Raw genomic sequence first — 25,267 nt, forward strand, 5'->3', positions numbered from 1 at the left:
GTTCCCGTAGTAGCTCATTGGAAACAAATCCAATGAGGACACGGGTTCGATCTCTGGCCTCGCTCAGTGGGTTAAGGCTCTGGCATTGCCATGAGCTGTGGTGTAGGTCACAGATGTGGCTTGGATCCCACATTGTGTGGCCATGGTGTAGGTCGGTAGCTACAGCTCCAATTCGACCCCTAGCCTGGGAACCTCCATATGCTATGGATACAGCCCTAAAAAGACCAAAAAAAAAAAAAAAAAAAAGTTTGGTAAACTGCAAATACTTTACAGTGGCAAACATCATTACATTCACCCTTCCCTAGCACACTGTGATACCAAGCACACTTTTAAAAACTAGTATGGGGGAGGGGGAACAACATCTAAAGTTATTATCACTCTATTTAATACACTACTAATGTACAAAGTCAAGACTTTATTTCTATAGTGATTCTTGTACAAAATAGTTTTTCAAATTAAAATCTTCTCTCCAAGAATGACTTGCTAATATTTAACTGGAAAGCTGTTTACTTGAAAGTTCATGTGAAAAACACAGTAATACTTACCTCAGAGAGTAATGTCAGCGCATGGACACTGTATACAGAAGGGGTTATGTTTGAGGTCTCCACGGCAGGTGACAGCATATCTAAGTGAGAGAAAAGGCAGGTAAGGTAAAGATAAAGGGAGGGGTCTTTTCCCAACGAAAAAAAGCTACCTGCTAAACATGAGAAAAAAGATGATTTTGTGCTAAGCACAGTAATTTCTTAGTGAATTAATGCCTACGAATATAAACTTAGATGCCTGAGAGCAATACCTTCAACATCGGATTCCAAATTGGACCCATCTACCATTATTTTGGGAGAAGGCTTAACTTCAAGATTTCGTCGCAGCCATGTAGTCTGCTCCAAAGAAGAACCAGCAATTGCCCCAATTGCATCCACTATTTTATGAGTCACATCCTAAAGAAACAAGGAGGAACTGTTTTATCCATGTACGTCTATGGGTGCACACACGAGACTTCACAGATGATTTTATCTGACCTTCCCATTTTAGAGTTGAGGGCACTGAGAAACACAGAGTTTTGGCAACAGCTCTTAATTCAGAATGACTTACCTGGAGGTCTCTTTGGTCTTTTTTATTTTCCAAACTAGGGTTTTTCATAATAAATTCATTCAGAACCCTAAAAGGGCCAAAGGGGGAAAAATAAACAGGAAATATAAATGTAAAGAAAATGACGCATTCTAATCTTTCACAGTGAGATAGTGGTTTTATGGCTTCAGTTTCTATTTTATGTGTTTAATGAATATGTACCTCCTATGATTCAGGTGAAATGCATAAAAACATACGCATGAAAAGATCTGTACAAGGATGTTTACAACAGCATTATTCGTAAAATCTAAAACCAGAGAGGACCAAAATGTCCACAACAGAACTGTAGCATATTCATATAAATACAAAACAGTAATGAAAATGAATAAATTGTAGCTACATTAAATTACATAGACAAATTTTTTTTCTCTCTCTTTTTTTTTTTTTTTTTTTTTATGGCCACACCTGTGGTATATGGAAGTTCCCAGGCTAGGAATCGAATTGGAGCTGCAGCTGCTGGCCTACACCACAGCCACAGCAATACCAGATCCAAGCCACATCTGCGACCTATAGCACAGCTCAAGGCAACGTGGGATTCTTAACCCAATAAGTGAGGCCAGGGATCAAACTTGCATCCTCCTAGATACTAGTCCCGTTGAACCACAACGGGAACTACAATTTGTATGTTTTATATATCAACAAAATTTTTTTAAAAAACCCATATCCCACCCATCTTAAATTATAAAAATGGTTCCTTGTATGTATGTATAAATACAGTTGATTAAAAATACTTCATGAATGGAAAAAGATCCATTGTTTGCTAAAATTCCACTCAATATTTACCTTGACTTGAGTTTATTAAGATATATGTATAATTATTTCCAAATAATATGCAAAGTGATACCAAAGAACAATCATAAGGGTTTCTACTGTGCAATTAGGAATTTTTAGATAATCAGTGGAATGGTTAGGAGAAAAAAATAAGCCACCATAAATTTTAAAAGGGAATTAATTTTCTAATATAACTAAAAATGTCCAACTCTTGATTTAAACACTCAGTACACACACACTGAGGAAGAGTTATGAACCTTCATTATCTGAGAAATGAGACAGGAAGAAAAGATAGGTGAGGAAAAGTAAAATCTTGTGGGAGAGAAGCTACAAGTCATAATAGATGGCCTGCCTTAATTTTTAATGAAATTAGCCAGCAGGCTATTTAGTGATGATTCAAAGAACTGTCCAAAGAGTCCCTCTTTGAGCCTTAAGAACAATTCAGAGGTAGGTAAGGCAGGTGCTATTATTCTTGCTTTGACAGGTGGGAATATAGGCTTGGAGAAGTTTACTGATGTTCCCAGGGTCCCAGAGATGAAGGTCAGACTAAGGATCAGAAGAATCAGACAGCTTCATGAGAACACTGTTTGATTTCCAGTGTTTACAGTTCCCTCTCATCACTCAACTAGGTATCTTATCTGTGCACACATTGAGTCCACTGCTCTTTTCATTACACCTTCAATGCCTAAAACTCCTTCGGCTTTTGACTTAGAAAACAGCATGTAGGTCCAGGGACCATCGTGACCCTGACTTTCTTGAGCTCACTTTGGGATTCATCAGCTCACTTTGGTTGGGCTAGGCTGCAGTGTTCCTCAGCTTCTAGAGGCTGACCCATCATCCTCCAGCTCTCACTATTGCCCTCCACCTCCTTGTGCTTCCTGGTAGAAAACTGCGCCCCTACCCTGACCATAACACCTGAGGCCATTTTATAAAGAACCCTCACTTTTCCTCCCCTCTACTTCAAAGTTTTCTTGACTATTGGTTGCCAAACCAGAATCAGGACAATAGATTAGCATCAGGACAATAGAGAAGCTAAGTCTGTGTACATATAGAAACACACAACAAAACATATGCAATCACCATCAGAGCTACAAGGGTTGACTAAAAGGCCGAAGCTCTCTGCACTTGGCTGAACTTACATCCACTAGTGGGATAACATGTTGACTGTTTGAGGTAATGTAAACAGGTTGGAGTAATGTTTATTTCCTTTCCTTCTCCTCTTATGTCTTAAGCAGTCCTTTGTGAACTTCAGGGTGTACTTGAATCACTTGAAAATCTCATTGAAACGTAGATTCTGATTCGGGTGGTCTGGGGTGGCGACTGAGAGCCCACAATTCTAACATACTCCCAGGGGATTCCAGTGCTGCTGGCTGAAGAATCAACCTTGAGTAGCAAAGTCTTAGAGAAAAGGCACCTTCTTCTTAGTCTTACATCTGCCATTTCCTGGTCTCCATCCCCTCCCAGTTGGCTCTATAGTCTGTTGCTAATAAGGAGCCCCCTCTCTCTACCATCTTGTATCATTCTACACTTAGATAACATACACAACCTACATAACATACATAGCCTACATACCTTACATAACATGCATATGTACATAACAAACACACATACATATCTTACTGCCAGGCACTATTCTAGGAATTTAATAAGTATTAACTCATTTAATCTTTATAACAACTTTATGAGGCAGGCACGTGTCCCTCATTTTACAGATGGAGAGGTAAAATAACCTGCCCAAGGCCATACAGCAAAGAAGTAAAGGTGGTGGGATCTGAATCCAGGCAGTCTTTGCTGTTCACTATTCGCCATCCTCAGGTCTCATCATTAATGAGGACTTTTAAATTACATTTCCTCCTGCTACCTATCAGTTCTCTTTCTTTTCATGATCAAATATCTTCAAAGAATAACCCATACTTACTTTCTCATTCTAGCTCTTGCTGTTAACATCTGTGCCTATTACCTCACCAAACTCCTCTCCCCTAAGATCCTCCCCAAATCATCAATAAATACAGCCTCTGTTACACATCATATTCCTTAACCTCTATGAAGGGGTTTCCCATGCCCTCTTAACTTCTGTTTGTTTCCAGGACACTGAATATAGCTATTTTTCTTCTAACTTTCTGATGTTTCCTTTTCTATATCCTTTGCTGGCCCCTTTCCTTCCTTCTTATTCTATTCCTTCAATCCCATCATCCACAGTACACAAATTCCATATTACCTACCCCTCCAAGACAAAATTTCTAGTCCACTTTCCCCATGCTCCATTCTACTACTGACTTGCAGTTGTGTCTCTTAAAATCCTGCACTCACTCCCACCGCCTACCCAACTCCCGATTTCTTAACTAGAATGCAAAATCCTTCACTGTTCTAGTTCCCATCTCCCTTTCCATCCATCCACTGCTCCGCCCGACTCTGCACCAAGCCAGACAAGGTTCCTAGCCCAGTGCACCCCCACCCTCTTCCTGCTCCACCAGCCTTCTGTGCCTACTGCCTTCATTCACTGAGCAGTCTCTCTTGAGGACATACGATGACATAAGAATAACAGGGAGCCAGAGACAGACATCGCACGACATTGTGGTGCCTGCAGTTAAGTAAGGGTGACTGGAATTTATCAAATAATAACACAAATTATTAACACAGATCAAGAAACAACAAAACACAGAGAAAATGACTTTTCCAAGCCTGTTTACGTTCAGGGTCTGAATTCAAATGACCCTCCTCTATGAAGCTCCCCTTTAGCCATCTGACTCATGCCAGCCCCTCTCAATCCCATACCTTCTCCAAAATTAACACTGTTGCAACAGCTTTATGTTAACACATTTATGTTCTGGATATGTATAAACACACAATGTTCCTTCTGCACTCCCTCCTGCCTTAAAAAAAAAAATCATTTATTTATTTATTTATCTACAAGCCTCGTATTATACATCTAGTTCTGTACCTTGAAAATCCTATGAGAAGGCAAAGAGATCATACGGACACCAAAAACATCTGTTATTCAGAAATTAGACAGTGAACATTACTGTTTAATTTGAAACCATATTTTCAAGTGAGATTGCTTACCCAAGTATAAGAAACTGCCCTGGGGCTGGAAGACTCAATTGTATGGAGTCTTTCAGAAGTATCAACAGTGATGCCCAGCTATCCACTAAATTAGGCACGGGAATTCTGCAAGATAAATATAGTTTCTATAAATACAGAAAGCCACAGTCAACTTTCATTTTCCCTATATTTTCCCACAGTTTTTACCATATTCTCCTACTACTTTCTCTGAAACACTTATTAAATTTTTATAGAATACATGTCATAGAACATTTCTAAAAGCTTTATATTTCCTACTAATCTTACATAAGAAAACCAAGCACATTTAAAATACCCAGTATAATTTATTAGTCTAGAAATTTTGCCCTAGACATTCCAGTTTTCAATCATATGGGGTTCTCAAAAGAAACGTACAACCACAATAAATCTCAGTTTAATCACTGACACATAGCTGCCTACTCCATCTTATTCTTTCCTCAATTAACTTTTTTCTTCACCTACAAGTCTCTATCTCATCTAAGGGAGAGCTGTCAATTGATCCTGAATATCAATCTCTCACTGCTAGAGAAATTAAGACTACCTTTGCTTCTGGCTGACCTCACCCATAACCTCTCTATGTATCTAGATTCAGATTTTAGGCAGTATAACCTAACTCTATAAATGTTTGTCAAAGATCACAAGCTGATGCCGAGTTTGATGATTAAAATGGAAATTACCCTATAAGGGAGGATTAAAATGTAGGTTCTCAAGTAAGTTTATCAAAACTCAAATCAACTAACTTCTGTTCAGATGTCAGCTAAACACAAAACTGGAATACCGTAAGATTATTTTCATATCATTCCTCAGATTAAAAAAAAACAGAGTAGATTATCATGTGTTCACCTATACCAAAATAATGGATTCAGTGGTAAGAGGCATGGTCTCAAGAGGATTTAGCTTTTCATTTATATTTAAATGATTTTTGAACAAATTGAGCACTTTAATATCCAGCATATTTTTAACACACTTGGGTCTTCAGGTTTGTAAGGAGAGACCAATGACCTTTATTAATATATACAGAAACAATGTTTTTCTGTTTCTAGCATTAGTTCTTTTAGTTTTAGAGGAGAAAAAAAATAAGCCACTTCTTGAAAGAATTTAGGAGCTTTTCGCCTGTATTTCCTACCTTTTATACATTGCTAAATGAAGCGAGGAGAGATCCACATCAGTTATCTTACCTTTGAATATAAGCATAGAAAAACTGAAGCATGCAGACTTCCAAAGAAAGATGTTTCTATAAACAAAAGAAATCAGTTTTATAGTGAAGAAAAATGCTGCCTTTGCTTTTTCATAGCTACAACTACTCTGTATTTTACTTCTAATTTTAAGTTAAAAAAATTAAAAGCAAACAAAATCAAACACTAGGCTGTTATAAAAACCACTCAGCTCTCTTCCATGTAGCAGCAAGAACACAACGTAACAGATTTAAAAGTTGAAAATGGAGAAGAATCAAGATTCTCAATCCCTATCCCCATATCCAAAGATAATACCTCAGTCATTACTCTTGAGATGATCTGTTTACCCTATAAGCATCAACACTATTTTAATTCTAATCAGCCTCTGCTTGGCTGTGGCTCTCAGAATTAGGTTGAGATTTTTTATAAAACGGTAGGACTTAAGCTATTTTATCACATTTCTGTTAAATAAGTACAGGTGGTCCCAGAGTTGCACTAACTTCTTATAGCCTAAAATGTAAAAGATAGTGCTGAGTGTAACTAAAAGAAGAACACACCTGTCCTTAAAAGTCAGTAATATGCAAGAAAATGATATTGATGGCCATGGACATTTACCAGTTTCTAGTTTTTTTGTTTATGTACAAAAAACATTTTACCTATTAATTTCTGAAATTCCCTTGAAAATTTCTTTTTACCACAAATAGAAAAATCAAGTATCTAATGGAGTCAGAACTGAGTAGACTGGGGGTGGGGCAGCAGCTGAAGGATGTAGAATTTGCTCTTGTTTTTATATCCTTCACACTTAGCTCGAAATCTCCAGCACAAGTAGTTGCTCAAACTATCATGCTGAAGTTAGCTTTCATGTGCAAATCTAAAATCCTATCACGACTGCCCCAGAGGTGACTTCAGAACAATAAGGAAATTGTTAAAAAGTTAATGAGGACCACTGGCTCTCACACACAAGCAGTACACTCTTCCCACTGGCAATTCAAAAAAAAAAAAAAAAAAAAACACCAGAAGAAAATATAATTTAACATCTTCAGATATGAGTAAGAATTCTTTTAAGGATGTGATTAGGTCTATTTTGGCTTGGCTTAAAAGTCTAATGTCCAGTTGGTCAATATTTCTTAAGAAAATAGGACCTCTTAGTGTTAGAACAAAGAGCAGAAAAAGTAGAGAAGTCCACAACTTGGTTAATTTGTAGACTTTTACGTCTGTGTAACTAGAGACAATGCATTGTGAGTGCAGAGACTTTGTTATTCTTTTTTTTTTTTTTTTTTTTTTTTGGTAGCCCTTGCAAAGTCTGGTACAAGGTTAAGAAATGACATGGACTAAAACTAAGGTTATGGTGAAGTGTGGGAACTTTACATTTTGAGAGAGAGAAAGCAGTAAGAAGCTACGAAAAATGTGTTATAACTGAAGTTAAAAAACCCTCAAGCTTTGGCTTCTGTGCGCTTCCTTTACATGACCAGAGAAACCTAAGAACTTGGTCCTACAGCTCCCACAGCCTTAGCAGTACATGTGGAGAGCTCTGAGAAGTGACTGCTCTTCACTGACCTCAGGGATGAGGCAAGCAGATATTGCTAAGTGTTCTTAGGGTGGCCTGAGGCGCATGTGCACTCTGCAATCTATGTGAAAGGATGTCTGTCTACCAAAAACATATCATCTATTAGGGTCATTTCTGAAATTGTAAACACAAGCAAAGCAAAGCTCTTCTTACCTTGTCCTTGGCTATGGCTGGGGGCTGCTTTAAAACTTCTTTCACAGTCTGTATAACAGTTTCTGCTCTCATGACACTGATTGAGCGAACCAGTTCTACTAGTAAAAGCTGTTCTTCACTGGCTGCAGGAATAACCTGGATAACACAGCATCATATTCACATATGTGTATATGTAAGTCTTTTAAGGGAAACCACAGAATTAAGGAATATTTTATGGCCTCATCTAATATAAAAAACCTTTTCATATCTCTTGACTAAAGTACAGCTTATTTTTTAATCAATATAATACATATACAACATTTCAAACCATCAGAAAGGATAAGAAGGCTTTTAAGGAAAAAATAGCATAGCCCTAGCACTTCTCATGCCCCAAAGCAAGCAGGCTCAGCTTTTAGCTCTATCATTTCTAAGTAACATACATTGTTACTATGTTTCCTATTTTCTTTTATTTTAGACATAAATAATAAAGTATTGACATAATAAAGTACTCACTTCCTACTTTAGAAGACAAAGATTCAGCTCTCTTACACCTTGTTCCCTATCCTCTCAATATACTTACATCAGAATTTCATTTAAATCAACATCCATTGTTTACTTAGAGTTACACTATGTATTAAACTATCACTGCATGTTTTTTCTCCTACAATTTTTGTTTTTCGTACAATTTTGTTTTTTAATTACTCACTTCCTTCTACAAGTAAATCGAAAAAAAAATACAGGATTATTTTGAGAAATGTACTTTTACATATTTATCAAATGTTTAAATGGCAAGATGTTCAAAATCTATTTTGAAGGTATTTGAGATTATCAATGGCCCAATTTTTCAAAAACATTTTTTTGGCCACCCTGCAGCATATGGAGTTCCAGGGCCAGAAATCAGATCTGAGCTGCCGTTGTGACCTAAACTGCAGCTGCAGCAACGATGGATCCTTAACCCACTATGCCAGCTGAGGACTGAACCTGTGCCTCAGAACTCCCAAGATGCCACCAATCCCGTTGAGCCACAATAGGAACTTCTAAAAAAAAAAAAATTTTTTTTCTTTTTTTCTTTTTAGGGCTGCTCCTGCGGCATATGGAAGTTCCCTGGCTAGGGTCAAACTGGAGCTGCAGCTGCCAGCCTATACCACAGCCAAGGCAATGCCATATCCGAGCTGCATCTGTGACTTATACCACAGCTCACAGCAAAGTCAGATCATTAAACCACTGAGGGAGGCCAGGGATCGAACTTGCATCCTCATGGATACTAGTCAGGTTTGTAACCTGCTGAGCCATGATGGAAACTCCGACAAATTTATTTTTTTCACAAAATTTTTTTAATTAAATTTTTTCACGGCTGCACCCATGGCATATGGAAGTTCCTGGGCCAGGAACTGAATCTGAGTTGCAGCAACAGTGGATCCTTTAACTCACTGTGCTAGGCCAGGGACTGAACTCATATCTTTGCAGCAACCCAAGCCAAGCCACTGCAGTCAGATTATTTTTGGGAGGGGGCAGAGGGAGGCACACTGGTGGCATATGAAAGTTCCCAGACTACGGGTTGAATCAGAGCTCAACTCCCTGTCCATCTATGCCACAGCAACACTGGATCCGAGTTGCGTCTGCGACCTACACCACAGCTCATGCCAATGCCAGATTCCTGACCCAGTGAGTGAGGCCAGGGATCCAGGAATCCTCATGGATACTGGTCAGATTCTTTCTGCTAAGCCATGACAAAAACTCCCTGAAGTCAGATTCTAAACTAACTGTGCCACAGAGGGAACTCCCCAATTTTTCAAATTTTTTGCAACTCCTATACCTTTAAGGGCACAGGGCTTTAAACAAGTTTTTATTTTCTCTATGATATTGCAATGATTATGAAATATACCATCAATTATTTCTATATGATGTATGAAAAAATATAATTAGTTGATACATAAGAATTTTAAATATTTTTACACTTATGTGCCAAAAATGCCCATAAGATATTAAAAGTTCATACACTTTTTTTTTGCATATTTTCCAAAAATTTTATTTCCCTTGCACTTTTTCCTGCTAACATTCTTTTTTTTTTTTTTTTTTTTTTTTGGCTTTTTAGGGCCATATCTGTGGCATATGGAGACTCCCAGGCTAGGGTTCTAATCAGAGCTACAGGTGCCAGCCTACACCATAGCCACAGCAATGCCAGATCCAAGCCATATCTGCAACCTACACCATAGCTCAAGGCAACGCCGGATCCTTAACCCACTGAGCAAGGCCAGGGATCAAACCCGCAACCTCATGGTTCCTAGTCAGATTCGTTTCTGCTGTGCCACAATGGGAACTTCTAACATTCTATCTTAATAATGGTAAGGAAAAAAATTCCTCTATAGGAAATCCCCCTGCATTTTATGTCTTCAACCCTTTCTCTTCCAAAACACTTATTTGAAAGTCAAGTCCATATGTGGAGAGGATATGAATCCTTAGTAGATGCAGTGAAACCTGTAGTTACATATATTAGAAATTATACCAGAGACATGACTAAAGCATATAGATGTGAGATGTACATTTAAATCCTTCTTTTCTACATTGTTTTCTTTTGCCAATATTTATTTTCATTATACATTCCAATAAGTTTCAATGACTCTAGATTAATAAAATAATTTCCCACAAAGAAATATGACTATAATTGTTTTTATTTTTTAATTTTTTAAGCATTTCCACAAAGAAACACTGGACTTGATGAATTTTGTATGCATCCTTTGACTCATTTCAGAGTTGTTTATGGTATGAAGAATTATTTAAGCATATTTTATATATAAACTTCCCCTCTTTTCACTAAAATCATGATAAAAAAAGATGTGAATAATTATGTATTAATCAGAGGATGGACGAAATAAATGAATATACATCGATGGAAAGGAAAACAATGCCTTAATTCATAATCGTATATATGTAAATGTGTTTTAAAATCTAATAGTATATACAAGAAAATAGTTATCACTAGGCAGTATGACTTCGGATGTATTTTTCTATCTTTATAAAAATCATTCACAACTGTCACAATATGTTTAATGGAAATGTGTGTGTGCTCACACACACATGAATTTGTGTTTGCTTGTTTTTTTTTTTTTTTTGCTAAGTTTTCTCTATCACAAGTCTATCCCCAAATGCTCCAACAACTATAAATCTCCTCTAATTACATACTCAAAAACATTAGGTAATTAATCTTCTACCTTTTTTTTTTTTTCTCTTGAGACATCTCTGTTAGATGTCCTTCTGTTCCACCCAGGGTTGATACTCTCTAGGCTCACACAGTATCTTCTTGATCATCTCTCCTATGACCACAGACTTAAAGATTCCCTTTCTGTTTTTTTTTTTTTTTGTCTTTTGGCCTTTTCCAGGGCCACTCCCGAGGCATATGGAGGTTCCCAGGCTAGGGGTCTAATCGGAGCTGTAGCCCTGGCCTAGGCCAGAGCCAGAGCAACGCAGGATCCAAAGCCACGTCTGCAACCTACACCACAGCTCACAGCAATGCTGAATCCTTAACCCACTGAGTAAGGCCAGGGATCGAACCCGCAACCTCATGGTTCCTAGTAAGGTTTGTTAACCACCGAGCCACAGCAGGAACTCCTCCCTTTCCTTTTTCTTCTGTATTAGAAATCATATTTCATGGACCCCACGTTACCTTCTTTCTTATTTTATTACTTCTCTGGTGGAGATATATCTTAACAGTAGTTGAGAAAAGGTGAATTAACCACTTTTTTTGAGCCATTTCAAGGTCAAAATTGTCACCTGAGTGACAGTTTGGCTGGGTATATTATAGACTGAAACTAATTTTCTCATAATTTCTAGTGCTATTAATAAGCCTTATCATTATTCCATTGACTATGACTAGGTTTTCTCCTTAGAAGAAATCAGATCTCCTGTTTACCTCATGTTCTTATTCACTGATCTTGTATAGATAGATCTCTTTCTACAGTGCCTATAGAAACTCATTTCCTTCATTTCTGGGGAATTTCTTTGTTAATATTTCTTAGATATTTTCCTCCCTTCATTTTTTCTATTCTTTATTTCTTCAAAGAGATACTGGCCTTCCAATTTCATTTCCCTAATTTTTAAATCTCCTCTCCCCTATTTTCCACATCTTGAAATTTACATTCTGTATCTGATATTTATCTACTTTCTCTCCCAACCCTTATACTAATTTTGTTTTGCTTCTGGTATAAAAATATTTCATATTTAAGACAACTGAAAATTTTTTCAATGGTCTTTCTTATAATCTTCTCTATTTCATGGATGCAATATGGTTTTATCTTTTGAAGGACATTACTATTATTTACATTTTCTTTTGTTTCCTGGACCATTTCTTTCGATTTTCTCTATCTAGTTGTTTTGATCTTTAATTTTTAGAGGTGTTTTTCAGTGTTCCTTGGCTCTCTAGTCACATTAAAATGTGAGTAATAATAATACATATATGTCTACCTAGTGCTTAAGTGCCATGCAATGGTAAGTGCAATATATATAATTTATTTCCTTCGTCCCTCCTTCCCCTGATTCTCACAACATCATGAAGCAGTATCCCTACCCTGAGGAGGTCATATAGGTAGTGAATGGAGAAGTCAATATTTGAACCCCAGGGATCTGGTTTCAAAGTCGCACTCTTACCAACTATGTTATTATCGCATTTCAAAAATAAATTTTAAAAAGTAATGGGGGGAGTTCCCGTCGTGGTTCAGCAGTTAATGAACCTGACTAGGATCCATGAGGATGTAGGTTTGATCCTGGCCTCGCTCAGTGGGTTACAGATCTGGCATTGCCATGAGCTGTGGTAAGGTCACAGACTTGGCTCAAATCTGGCATTGCTGTGGCACAGGCCAGTTCTGATTTGACCCCTAGCTTGGGAACTTCCATATGCTGTGGGTGCAGCTCTAAAAAGCAAAAAAAAAAAAAAAAAAAAAAAAAAAAAGTGATGCGAAGTCAAGCATTTGTCTGCATGGCTACTGCACAGGTGGGTCTTCCTGTGTGATGACAATAGCCTCATTTTTTTTTTTTTTTTTTTTTTGCTTTTTGATTCAAAATCATCCTAGCTGCAGGTTTTATCTTCTTGGTCAGGTCATTTTCCTAGAGAAGAATCCTCAAAACTCCTACCTGAGGGACATAATAGCTTTCTGCCATCTTGCTGGGGTGAGATTTGATATGCCCATTTTTCAGCATGCAGATTTTTCCTGACTGCTGTTTTCAGCATGAAGTCTAATTTCTACCTGTGTGAATCATGAATCATGTGCCCTTCACAGGTAAACTTGACTTCAGTCCTGTTGGGGTAGGGTAAGAGAAGTGGGTAGTTGCTTGGGTTGGGAGAAAGGAATCTATAAATTTTCAGTCTTCCAGATTTCAGCCCCCTCCTAACCCTCTGCTTTTACAAATACCTGATTCTTTTTTTGGCTGCACCTGCAGCATGTGGACGGACGTTCATGCCGTAGTTGTGGCTTGCGCCACAGCTGTGGTAGCAATGCCAGATCCTTAACCTGCTGCACCACAAGGGAACTTCCCCAATCCTTCTACTTCCAGAAACTGTCTACAGTTTTACTGTGGAATTGAGTTCCTTCTTGCAGCAACTTAGATATCAATAGCACTTTCTCTGCTCTACTAAGTCAGTTACAACTCAGACATGTGTTCTTCCTGCAAAATTCTGTTGACACTTATTTTTTTGTGGTCACCTCTCCCAATTTTTTGTCATTGTGGGTTTTGGCCTTTAAAATTACTCTCATTTTTGAGAAGAGAGCAGAGAAAAATAATGCACATGGTTCAATATACCATGTTAAAGCACATGCTGCTTGACTGACTTTAAGTAATCCAGGATCTCTATTCTGTCCCATATCATATCTATTACTGAATCCCCACATGCAAAATAATGTCAATAAGTGGGAATGTTTTCTTTTACCACTTTAGAAAGGTCAGCATATGTGTAATGTGAAATCAGCACAAAAATAATAGATCAGAAAACTTTAGCTAGAAAAATCATGTTATAGAAATGTAAATTATGTAATTGCCTTAATATTCTAATGAGTCGGTAGTTATTTCCAATATAAAACACTTTTTTGAGCTTTCAAATCCACAAAGCAACAAAATTTTTACATATATAATCCAAAGATAATACATGAATTACCTCTAAGAAACAAACTATTTAGAAGCTGTCACATTGTAATGAAAAACTAGTTAAGATGAAAATTTCTCTCCATATTCTTGTTCTATAACCTGAATAAAGATCATTTAAAAAAATACATTGTATGATATTACCATTTCTATGTAAAATAGAGCTATAATTTTAATATCATATAATTTGTTTTCACATAAAATACCTTTTATCTTTATTTAAGACATTTAGGCAATACATCATTATCTAAACCTATAGACAAATGTGTTGCCTTTTGTTACCCACCCCATTCCAGCCCCACTGTGACTAATACAGAATTGAAAATTAGCATGTACTCACCATATCCCCACTAAATGAACAAACAAAAAGTACCAAATGGTTAAATACACACCTTGGTCCTGGTGGTGGTTTTGTTCTGTCTTCTTTCATTCCATACAAATGCAATAGCAGCCATAAAGTGAACACCATGATTCATTGAAATGGGACCCAATAATTCTAGGATCTGCTGTCTCAAGTTCTAAAAAATTTAAGCAAATGACAAGTGAATTATAAATTATGAGAGCATTAATAACTGTACTTTTAGTTTTTCTTAAAATAATACATAGCACTTATATGTTTTATTACCTAAATAGTGATAGAGAAAACATTAATAGTGTTAAGAGATGCGACCATGGTCATTTTAATTCAAAAGTTGAGAGGGAACTATAAAATGACAACCACCAAATAACCAAATGCTGGAGTCTATTCATGGTGATGAGATAATAGAAAAATACAATATATGAAATTCAATTACATTTGATACAAGTTCTTTAAAGAGGGAGATTAAGTGAAATTAAACCAAAAGCATAGTTTAATCCAAACATCAGTATTTAAACAAAATTTTCTAATAATGTTCCACCCTTCTCCTACAGTGAGCACTCCAGGTGTGCACCCACAATTCCCAGATCTAGGAAGCCAGGTCTAAGAGTGAGATTAGGTCACCGAGGGATGACAATCTGACAGCTTTCCATAGCACAGCATGTTTTTAAACATCTACATAATTTCCCCCTAAATATAAAGCAGAAAATTTGGAAAATACCTAAGAGAATAAGGAAGAAGAAAAGCTTCTAAACAATCAACATTAATCTCATCATTCTGAGGTAATCACTATTAACAAGTGAACTTTATTCCTTTTTCTGTACTTTTTATATAATTGGAAATAGAAGATTTTTCAACTATGTAGCATCTTTATGTCACTAAACTTTTAGACATTTTTCCATCCACTAAGAATTCTTCAAATACACAATTATCGGTGGCTACATAAAATAACACTGACAGGATAACTTATGTAACCATTCCCTTACTGTTCAGGAGCTCTCTCCTTTTTGCCATAAGGCTGTAGTGAACTTTTCTATATATATATATATATATATATATATATATATATATATATATATTTGTATAATTTTGACTACCTCAGATTCATTACTAAAGTAGACCTAGTAAGGTCAAAGACTTTGAAACTTAAAGATCTCTGTACATATTGCTAAACTGTTTCCCAGGAGAGATCTGTATGTTAAAATGTCAACTTGAAATGTCCAAAAAAAAAGGAAAAGTTATAACATATATGAATGAACCTCATAAATATTATGTCATGTGAAAAAAGATAGATACAAAAGTAATATATGATTCCATTTTTAGGAAATGGCCTGAAAAAGCAAATCAGTTTATAGAGAAAACCAATTAGTGGTTGAATGCAGTTAGACATGGGAACAGAATGACCTCAAATGGGCACGAGGGATCTTTTGGTGGTGATGGGTATGTTCAAACATAGTCTGTAGGGACAGTACTACAGCTCTGCAAATTTATTAAAATTAAAAACATTTTAAAAGTCATTGTATTGTATATACTTAAAAAGGGTGAATTTTGCAATACGTCCTTTCAATAAAACATTATTTAATAACTAATTACACAATTCACACAGAATATCATAAATACCATGTAAGTTATTCACAGATTCTGAACATCATCTTTGGGAGAGTCCTCAAATAGACTCTTGAGCTCCAAGGATGGAGTGCTAACCTTTGTGGCTCCAAGATTAATGGTGGTAACAGAGGCAGATGCAGCAGCAGTCATCTTTTCTGAAGAATCAGCCTGATGTAGGATACTCCAAAGCAGTGTCACGGAGGACATGATCATATGAAGGATTGAGAGGATTCCGCTGCGAGCTTCAAACAGGTGTTTTTGGTCTACATTGACCAAAAGCTATTAATGTCAGGGGAAAAAAAACATGTCACTGACTGAGGTTTACAATGGGGGACTTAGTTGGCCTTGGAGTCTTTACAAAGCACTCAAATATGTGTGCAGTCTTACTTGGTGATACTGTGTGGTAGGATCCAACAAACAGTAATGGATGATAGCTGTGATCCCTTCCAAAAGGGTAAGAATCATATCTGGTGGGATAACTGATGCCATCCATAGAGGCCTGAAATAAAATGCATCAATTTGAACACAAGTTCTGTGAAAGGAAAGTTCATGTTCTCTCAACAGTAAATGTCCAGTATGTGCTAAGCACATAGTCAATGTCCAGGACATGCCAAGCACAAAGTGCCCAGTAAATCCTATATAGATAAATGACTAAAAGAATAAACAGGAGTTTTTATATAGCCTTATCTATAAAATGAGTCACAATAAATGCACTGAAGTTCTTTTTGGATAATAAATTCTACACAAAATAAATACAGCCAATAAATCTCTAGTAACCATGTAATGGCAGGCATATCAATGTTAAAGGATAGGCAATTTTCTTATATTTTACATCGAATATCTGAGGTTACAAAGGAAATAATCCAAACACCAGTCTATTACACATCTGGATTTTTTTTTTTTTTTTAAAGGCCATACCTGTGACACATGAAAGTTCCTGGGCTAGGGATCAAATCTGAGCCAAAGCTGCGACTAATGCCACAGCTGCTGCAAAGATGGATCCTTAATCCACTACACTGGGCCAAGGACTGAACTTGAACCTCTGCAGAGACCTGAGCCACGCAGACACAATGCCGGCTCCTTAACCCACTATTCCACAGTGGTTAAGCCCAAACATCTGGATAAGTTTTGACAGATTAACTCTGAACACAGTCTAGGGTGTACAGAGGAAATTTGCCACCAAACCATGAAAATCCAATAAGAAATAAAATCAGATGGGAAAAAGATTTGTAATTTCAAGTTAATTTTAGTGTGAAATTAATTTGCACTTAGATAACATGTCAAATAAAACCAGGGCAACCTTTTTACCAAGCTTTCCATTACTTCTGCCAGCTTAGTCAGGAAGAGTATCAAGATTAATTTCAGATCTTACGAAAAAAAAAGTCCCATTTCTATATTCCACCTCTTTTTCATGCTTGATTCTTTTTCTTTTTTCCTTTTTTTTTTTTTTTTTTTAGGGCAGCACCTGCCCTATGGAAGTTCCTGGGCTAGGGGTTGACTCAGAGCTGAAGCTGCTGGCCTACAAAACGCCCATGGCAATGCAAGATCTGAACCGCATCTGCGACCTCTACTGCAGCTGTGGCAACGCCAGATCCTTAACCCACCGAGTGAGGCCAGGGATCAAACCCTCATCCTCATGGATCCAAGCTGGGTTCTTAATCCACTGAGCCACAATGGGAACTCCCACTTTTGACTGTTTTGTGGATAGACTTCATTTTCTTTATGACAATAACATAACTACTTGGAACCTTGCAATAACCATCAATTTATTTACCCCAATCGCGAATGATTTCTGAGACAGTTAAGCAGTCATATACGTGAAAAATATCAATGAGGACAAAATTAAAAATCAACCCTTACCTACTATCAGATAATCCTGTTTCATATTTGTACTGTTGAATTAGATTATCTAAATTTCTGCAAAGCTGTAGCGTCACAGAAACCACCACTCTCTGGAGAACTCTTCCCATGTAAGGCAGGGTAGATGTGATCAGACCGATCCACTGTGGGTGCATCTTACAGGCACAGTGCTGATGTAAAGCTCGTATCACTGCACAGAGGAACATGCCTTGAGAGGTGATTGGCTGGGCGTGCAAGTACTGAAGGGACGTCATGGGCTGGTGGGGACTGATGTGCTCCAGATCAGATACAACAAAATCAAAACCTGTCTCGTTCTCTTCAGGGGTGGTCATGACCCTGTGCTCTAGGACAATGAGCCTCTGGAGCACTTTAAGAAGTTGCGACTGGAGGGTACTGCCGTTGTCAAATTCCTCCTCTGAGAAATTGATCAGGCTGTCCTCTGAGAAACCCTCTTCCACAGCCACCATGTTCTTACCAGCCATCTTTTCACTGTGCCACTTCTGGGCACTAAAGATTGATGACAGCAAACAGTGAAGAATCACTTTCTGAACTTTGCACTTCGATAACATGTCAGAGATAAAACTAGGGAAACCTTTTGCTGAGCTTTCGATGACTTTCGCCAGCTCAGTAAAGAGCAGAGTCAAAATTTCAATGCTCATCATCTGCATGTTTCGATTGCCTATTAAATCTTGCGCCGTGACCTTGACATGAGTTGGGTAGTGGCTACGCATGTAATATAAGCAGAGGGAAATGAGAATTTCTATGTACATAGAACTCCGGAAGTTGTGATTCGAGTCCACTGGAATGTGGCTATAAAAATCTTTGCCCATAACAGAAATCCGGTGTCTGGCCAACAGGTTCTGAAGCAAAGACAATTGAGGGGTATATGCATTATTCACACTAGTGGTTGAAATGGCATTTACAAAAGCAATGGGGTTCGTTTTCAAGATGGCCTTGATGGCAGAAAAAGCATACAGAGTCCTCGACGAGTCATACAACTGCAGATACAGAAGCACGTGTTGATAGAGAGGATGGATGTTGAAACTGGGAGACTTCCGAGACCCTGGAGAACCCATGTCACTCTCAATTTCTGATATCTCTCCCTCTCCACAGCTATACCAGTTCTCTAAATCCAGACCATCACTAAAGAATACACTGGTCTGTTTGAGTTTTTCATTTGAAGTCTTTTTCTTGTCATCATCCTTTTTTCTAGCAAGTTTTACTTTAGGTTTTGCTCCTGGTTGTTTCCCTGACTCCTTAACAATTGTTTCTTTCTCTGAGACCTTTTCTGATAATTTTTCTTTGAAGCTGAACTGAATACTACTGTGACTTCTCTGTCTTGACCTGGTTTCTGCAGAACCAACAGAAGAGTCATGGCCAGTCTGTGTGGTTCCTGAAATACAAGGTGAGGAGCTATTTCTGGAGATTCCATTTGGCACACACTCACAGTCTCCCTCTGCAGACACAGACAGAAACTGAGAACTTTCATTACTCAGCAAAGCACTCTGACTCTGCTGGGTGGACTGATCTTCACTTTTAATCACCTCCTCGCCTGGACTGACATCACTGTCCTTTGGGGGCGTGTCTTCAATTTCTAACTGAGATGTCACCGATGCAGGTTCTGCTTCGAGGCCACTTACGACTTTACAGATCAGGTCAAACACGACCTGCTGCACATCATCGTCCAGGGAGCTTGTGTTTGGCATATGGGAATCCTCTTGGGCATTTACGTTTTCAGGATCAACCTCGTAACTCAAGTTGTCCCCAGCAGAGGACTGGGAACATCCTGAGTCGGAGCTCTGAAGTATTTCTATCTGTTGGTCTGGAAGATCAAAATCAGATACAACCATTGGAATTGTCTCACTGCTGGTACTCAGAAGGGACAGTCTGTCACTTAATGGATTAACGGTAAGACTAAAGTTCTCTATTTCGTCCATGGTCAGTGTCTTTTCACCATTTCCTTTAGATGCAATGAGTTGTACTTGGCTTACTGGGCATATAAGAAAAGGAGAAAAGAAAAAATATAAAATATATTAAAACCATTAAAATGTAGACTGAACAAGATTTTGAATCATTATATTTACTACCTCCTTATTTTACTATTAAAATATTTATTAATATCTTAGACCTTTTAAGTTAGCAATTTATGTAGATGACTATTAATTAGAATTTAATAAAGAAATTCAATACTAGAAGGCCTATTATTCAAGTGAATTAAACAAAACAGCACATTTAATACAGATAAAACTCTGCCCTTATCCCCAAGTAAGACATCCCTTTGATTTTAATAAAATTCCACAAGCATTTATGAGTTGTCTAGTTTGAGTAAGGCCCTATACCAGGAGAGGAGGGGGAAGGAGGGAATGACATCATCGTTCCAAGGAGTTTAAAATTAGGAGGGGATCACAAACATTCATCTATTTCTGTGCTTCTAGGTGGACATTCTTTTAGAAAGGAAGGCTTAGTTTCATACACATAGTACAAAATCAGATGATGCAAAATCAGGGAGAACATTTGACACCACAGGTGAGGTCTGAGGATGATCTCAGAGGAGAGATGAGAGTACAGCAGGTAGGCAGGCACTATGTATGGCAGGCGAAGTGCTAACGTAGAGACATTCTGGCAGTAAGCAGGTTGGAGCATGTTCTTAGAAGATTCCAGGGAAGTAGTGGAAAGGGACCTACAGAAAGGAAGCGAAGTGCTAACGTAGAGACATTCTGGCAGTAAGCAGGTTGCAGCATGTTCTTAGAAGATTCCAGGGAAGTAGTGGAAAGGGACCTAAAGAAAGGAACCAAGGCTCTGTAGAAATACTCTAAAGGTGAAGTGGGAGCATGACAATTTAGTTCCAGCTTCACCACTTAACAGCTGTGCGACTAGAAAAGTATAAGTTCCCTGCTCGGTAAAAAGACCTTTTAATTACTGCCCTTACAGGGTTATTTGACGACATGAAATATGAGTCGTTTGTCCCTAAAGCATAATAATCTAAGGGGCCATTATCAGCATATTATAGAGGGTACCGTTTGACAATTTGTGAAGCGTGGACTTCATTTTAATAATAGTGAATATTTATCAAACATTTATGATATGCCAGTCACTGCACTAAACATTTCATTAAAATAACATGACTACATCTAAAGCTTACAATGAAGCCTTGAGAGGTGGGTATATTATCATTCCCATTTTACAGATGAGGAAAATGATGCACGAAATAGAAATGCGCATTATAAGCTTACTGTAAATTCCCAGGAAGTATCTACAGAGCCCTGCAGGACCAGGATTATAACTCTAAAAGTTATTTCTTAATACTGAAGAATGTTTCAGGAGTTCCCATCGTGGCTCAGTGGTTAACGAACCTGACTAGCACCCATAAGGACATGGGTGTGACCACTGGTCTCACTCAGTGGGTTAAGGATCCAGCATTGCCATGAGCTGTGGTGTTGGTCGAAGACTTGGCTTGGATCTGGTGTTGCTGTGGCATAGACCTGTGGCTACAGCTCCAATTCAGCCCCTAGCCTGGGAACCTCCATATGCTGTGGGTGCAGCCCTAAAAAGGCAAAAAGACAAAAAAAAAAAAAAAAATGTTGCTGATGAGAGCTGATTCCTCCCCTGGAAGAGTCAACTGATAACAGAGATCCAAGTCCTCTATGATGGTCACTGAGGAGGGTTATTCTGACAGGACCCATGTGAGCACTGCTCGTGCAGGTGGAGGGGAGAAAATTAGCCTACAGAGAAATTATCACATTTGATTCTCTTGATAATCACTGGTGTGCACCTCTCACATTATTTTAACAATTTATTTCTAAAAAAAAGTTGTTCTACTTCTGTGTAATATTCACCATCACTGCAGGAAAAATTTTGCATGAAACGCTTGTCATTCTCTTCTCCAGGATAACAGGGAGCCTTATTCCAATAGCGTTCTGCTTGTACACGCTGCACTGAAACCCTCTGAGTTTTGGGATGAAGCAAGAGCAATAGCAATGGTTCCAAAACTCTTGCGATATCATGTCTTTGTAGGACTTGGTTCAGCCAGGCTTGTCCCACAGAGCTGGTAGAACCATCGAGACTGTTAAGGCTGTCTAACATGATGAACAGTGACCTACAATGAAGACCAGTAATTAAAGCAAAGAACAAAACACTTGCTTTAATTTTAACATTTTAATTTTTCTAAAATTAAGCTTACTATAAGTTGTTTCTTATTCTGAACTATTTTAAAGTAATCATACTTCAGAATAACTTTTGACCACAGCATTTCAATAATCTTAATCCCCAATCTCAGTAGATAAAATGAGAAAGGAGAAAATAGCTTTTTCTCTTTTCTTACATACTTGTGTTTTTTGAAATTTCACAAGCACACATTACTATTATAAGATAAATACTAGAGAAGAGAAAAAAACCATTGGAGAATTAGTCTTGTTTTAACTACATGTTACTGTTCACATCGTCAAGTACTGAACCCCTTGCAAGTCAACACTCCTCCCAGGTTGGTGTGTGCTCTCTGCTCCCATTCTCTTTGTGAACTGAAGAGATGCCTTTAATTCATGCAAAGACCTTCTGTGAAAGGTGGGGAGGTATGGTTTGGCATCAGAAAACCTAAGATTCCAATCTGGGCCATTTACTTTACCTTGTGTGTGACGATTGTGGGGAAATCATTTAACTTTACTGGGCCTTCTTTGCCTCACTTCCATGCTGAGCACAGGCACTCACTGAATTAGAGGTGGTGACTATAAAGCACCTAGGCCCAAGGCCCAGTTCATTAAGGGGTTCAAGAGCAGACCATTTTAAAATGGTGATGCTGCTTGAAAACCACCAGTTGAAATAGCATCCAGTAGAGCACACATCTGATCCTGAGCAGGGCTTTAAGTGTAGTGAGATGTGGGGCCACCACTACGAAACTTGCCTATGAGACTGTCATCTTAGGCCAGTGCATGTGAATCTACCTGTAAGTGGAAGCTTCCTTGGAAGTTAATGCACATCTCCCTTTTACAGTATGAGTCATCTTAGTCTAGACAAACAGCAAACTCACTCTCAGGCAGCTCATTGGAAGTGGTCTGTCAGTATTTTAGCTGTAGATTTTAAGTCTGGCTCAGGCAGAAGATTGACCATAATTGCTAGAGAATCACTTACACAGTCTACTGTTTATATGACATTTCACTGAATGTGAATATATATAGACTCAAAAAGGCTGGATCTGCTTCTGTTTTCCTAGCACCTAGAATGGAACCTGGCACAGAGTAGGAAGTTGATGAAGTCCTCTGATGAAAGGAAGGAGCACTGGGTGTTCCAGAGCTAGAAAGGGGAAATCTGTTAGATAAACGCAGATGCCATGCATTTTAATATAGCTTAGATTTTAAAAAAAATTTATAAATTCTCTTTATGAAATCTGCAAACTGCTATCTCCTACCCTGGCCAAATTAGACAGAGGACTCAAGAAAAGAAACATTAATATATCTGACTATAAAATCTGAATATAAAATGTAACAAACCTGTCAAAAGACCGTGCAAAAGATGAAGACTTATTTATATGGAGGTCCCTTGTCAGATGCCAAAGAACTGCAAACTTCGCATGCGCTTCCATCCTTATTTTCTGAGGATGAATGGGGAGATTATTTTATTATCCTTTGAAGATATTAAGTGATTTTAGTAAAATCAAAGTAGCTATTTAAGACAAAGTATTATGTTTAATGTTCCCAGTTCTCCAATACACAATATAATGATCTGTATTTTTTTATGGAAACAGAAATGTAGAAAATACTTAGAAATATTAAACCTAAAGGATCATCTAATGCTGCTACATAAATTATTGTATTTTTTATAGGCAAATGACAATTTTTTTTTGTCTTTTTAGGGCCACATCCAAGGCATATGGAAGTTCCCGGGCTAGGGGCTGAATCAGAGCTATAGTCACTGGCCCACACCACAGCCACAACAATGCTAGATCCAAGCTGTCTCTGTGACCTACACAACAGCTCATAGCAATGCCAGATCCTTAACCCACTAAGCGAGGCCAGGGATTGAACCTGTGTCCTCATGGATGCTAGTCGGATTCATTTCCGCTGAGCCACGATGGGAACTCTTCATGAATTATTATTTAGTTTGGGTAATTAGTTTACTAGATTTTATAATGGGATTGAAAGAACTAATAATGTGCATGTTATGATATCTTGAGTAAAGGAAGCACTTTCTCCCTCATTTTAATATAAATACATAGTAGTCAAAACTAATTTCATGGCACTACATAATTTACTTCTGCTCCCAGAAATAATATTTTTAATCCCAAATGAAGTTATCATCACTTATAAAGCTGATTTATTAGATTAACATTCTGAATACCTATAAAAATTATTTCTACAAGAAAAATACTACATCACTTTTGGAATTATTTGGAAAAGATGAGTGTTAAGATAATAATAGATAGAATAATGTAAAAATAAGTTATTCAGAAAGACCACTATTTGGTATTAAATAGCTGGTATTCCTCCAGCATTCATGGAATCCTTCAAGTAAAAGAACCCCCAAATGAGAGACTACAACTGTCTAAATTATGATGGGTTAGAGGAGTGCTTGCTTTTTCTGTGGGCCTAATAAGTGCTTTTCCAACGAAGCCTGTGTTTAGACATCAACCAACACAAACATTTAAAAAAAGTAATAATAGGTATTTTAACTTTTCTCATGGATGTATAATATCTTTATTCAGAACTTTATATACATATTTTTTGTTTGTTTGTTTGGCTGCACACACGGTATATGGAAGTTCCCAGGACAGGGATCGAATCTGAGCTGCAGCTGTAACAATGCCAGATCCCTAACCCACTGTGCCACAGCAGGAACTCCTCAGAACTTAGTATTTCTTTAGTAAAATGCTTGCTGTATGAGTAAATAGGCATACAATTTGTCCTAGATTTATACTAAATGCAAAGCAAATTGTTACATTAAAATACCAAGCTTTATTTAAAATTCTCTGAGCAATTATGAAAGAATGTGTTGAAGCAGAATTAGAATTTTAATATTTTTCTTGGAATAAACTTTTCATTCCTCTTATTTACACCTTCATTTGTCACTTCCCTCCTGCCAAATGCTTCATTTACTCAACACAACACCTTTTTGAATATAACTCATTCAAACTCACTAGCATTTAGCTTTTTTTTAAAATGAGGGCAATCCACTTCTAAAAGCTCCTCAGTAAACTCTTTGATTTGTATTAGAAAGCAGACACATGAAGACCACAAACAGCATTAAGTTACCCTGGACAGGTCAATCAGAATGATCACTTCAGCATCTGGGGCCCACTCATAACTCAGCCATTTTACTCTGACTTATGTTATCAGTTCATACACATTAGGATACAAAATCCTTATTCTGGATATTTATTATAATGCAAATAATATAATCTCACTAGCATTATATAGCTTATAAATGTCATTTCATATACATTAATCTACTGAATAGTTTCATAAC

General features: G+C 37.6%; 1 protein-coding gene across 11 annotated transcripts in view; it reads right to left on the reverse strand.

The window, feature by feature from the left end:
- DOPEY1 (dopey family member 1) overlaps positions 1 to 25,267 on the reverse strand; it is a 107,625-nt gene that overhangs the window by 13,727 nt on the left and 68,631 nt on the right. For all 11 annotated transcript variants that reach the window (XR_002343988.1, XR_002343986.1, XM_021091824.1 and 8 more), the window contains 12 exons: positions 23,296 to 23,396; positions 21,649 to 21,908; positions 17,813 to 19,802; positions 16,340 to 16,451; positions 16,049 to 16,231; positions 14,379 to 14,504; positions 7,876 to 8,010; positions 6,159 to 6,214; positions 4,963 to 5,067; positions 1,093 to 1,159; positions 794 to 938; positions 546 to 625 (listed from right to left, as the gene is read on the reverse strand). Coding sequence is in view for 9 of the 11 variants with exons in the window: in XM_021091824.1 (XP_020947483.1) it covers positions 546 to 625; positions 794 to 938; positions 1,093 to 1,159; positions 4,963 to 5,067; positions 6,159 to 6,214; positions 7,876 to 8,010; positions 14,379 to 14,504; positions 16,049 to 16,231; positions 16,340 to 16,451; positions 17,813 to 19,802; positions 21,649 to 21,908; positions 23,296 to 23,396 (3,360 nt within the window). In the remaining 2 variants the exon portion in view is untranslated. The remainder of the gene's footprint in view (positions 1 to 545; positions 626 to 793; positions 939 to 1,092; positions 1,160 to 4,962; positions 5,068 to 6,158; positions 6,215 to 7,875; positions 8,011 to 14,378; positions 14,505 to 16,048; positions 16,232 to 16,339; positions 16,452 to 17,812; positions 19,803 to 21,648; positions 21,909 to 23,295; positions 23,397 to 25,267) is intronic.

This window comes from Sus scrofa, chromosome 1 (assembly GCF_000003025.6).
Source record: "Sus scrofa isolate TJ Tabasco breed Duroc chromosome 1, Sscrofa11.1, whole genome shotgun sequence".
Lineage (NCBI taxonomy): Eukaryota > Metazoa > Chordata > Mammalia > Artiodactyla > Suidae > Sus > Sus scrofa.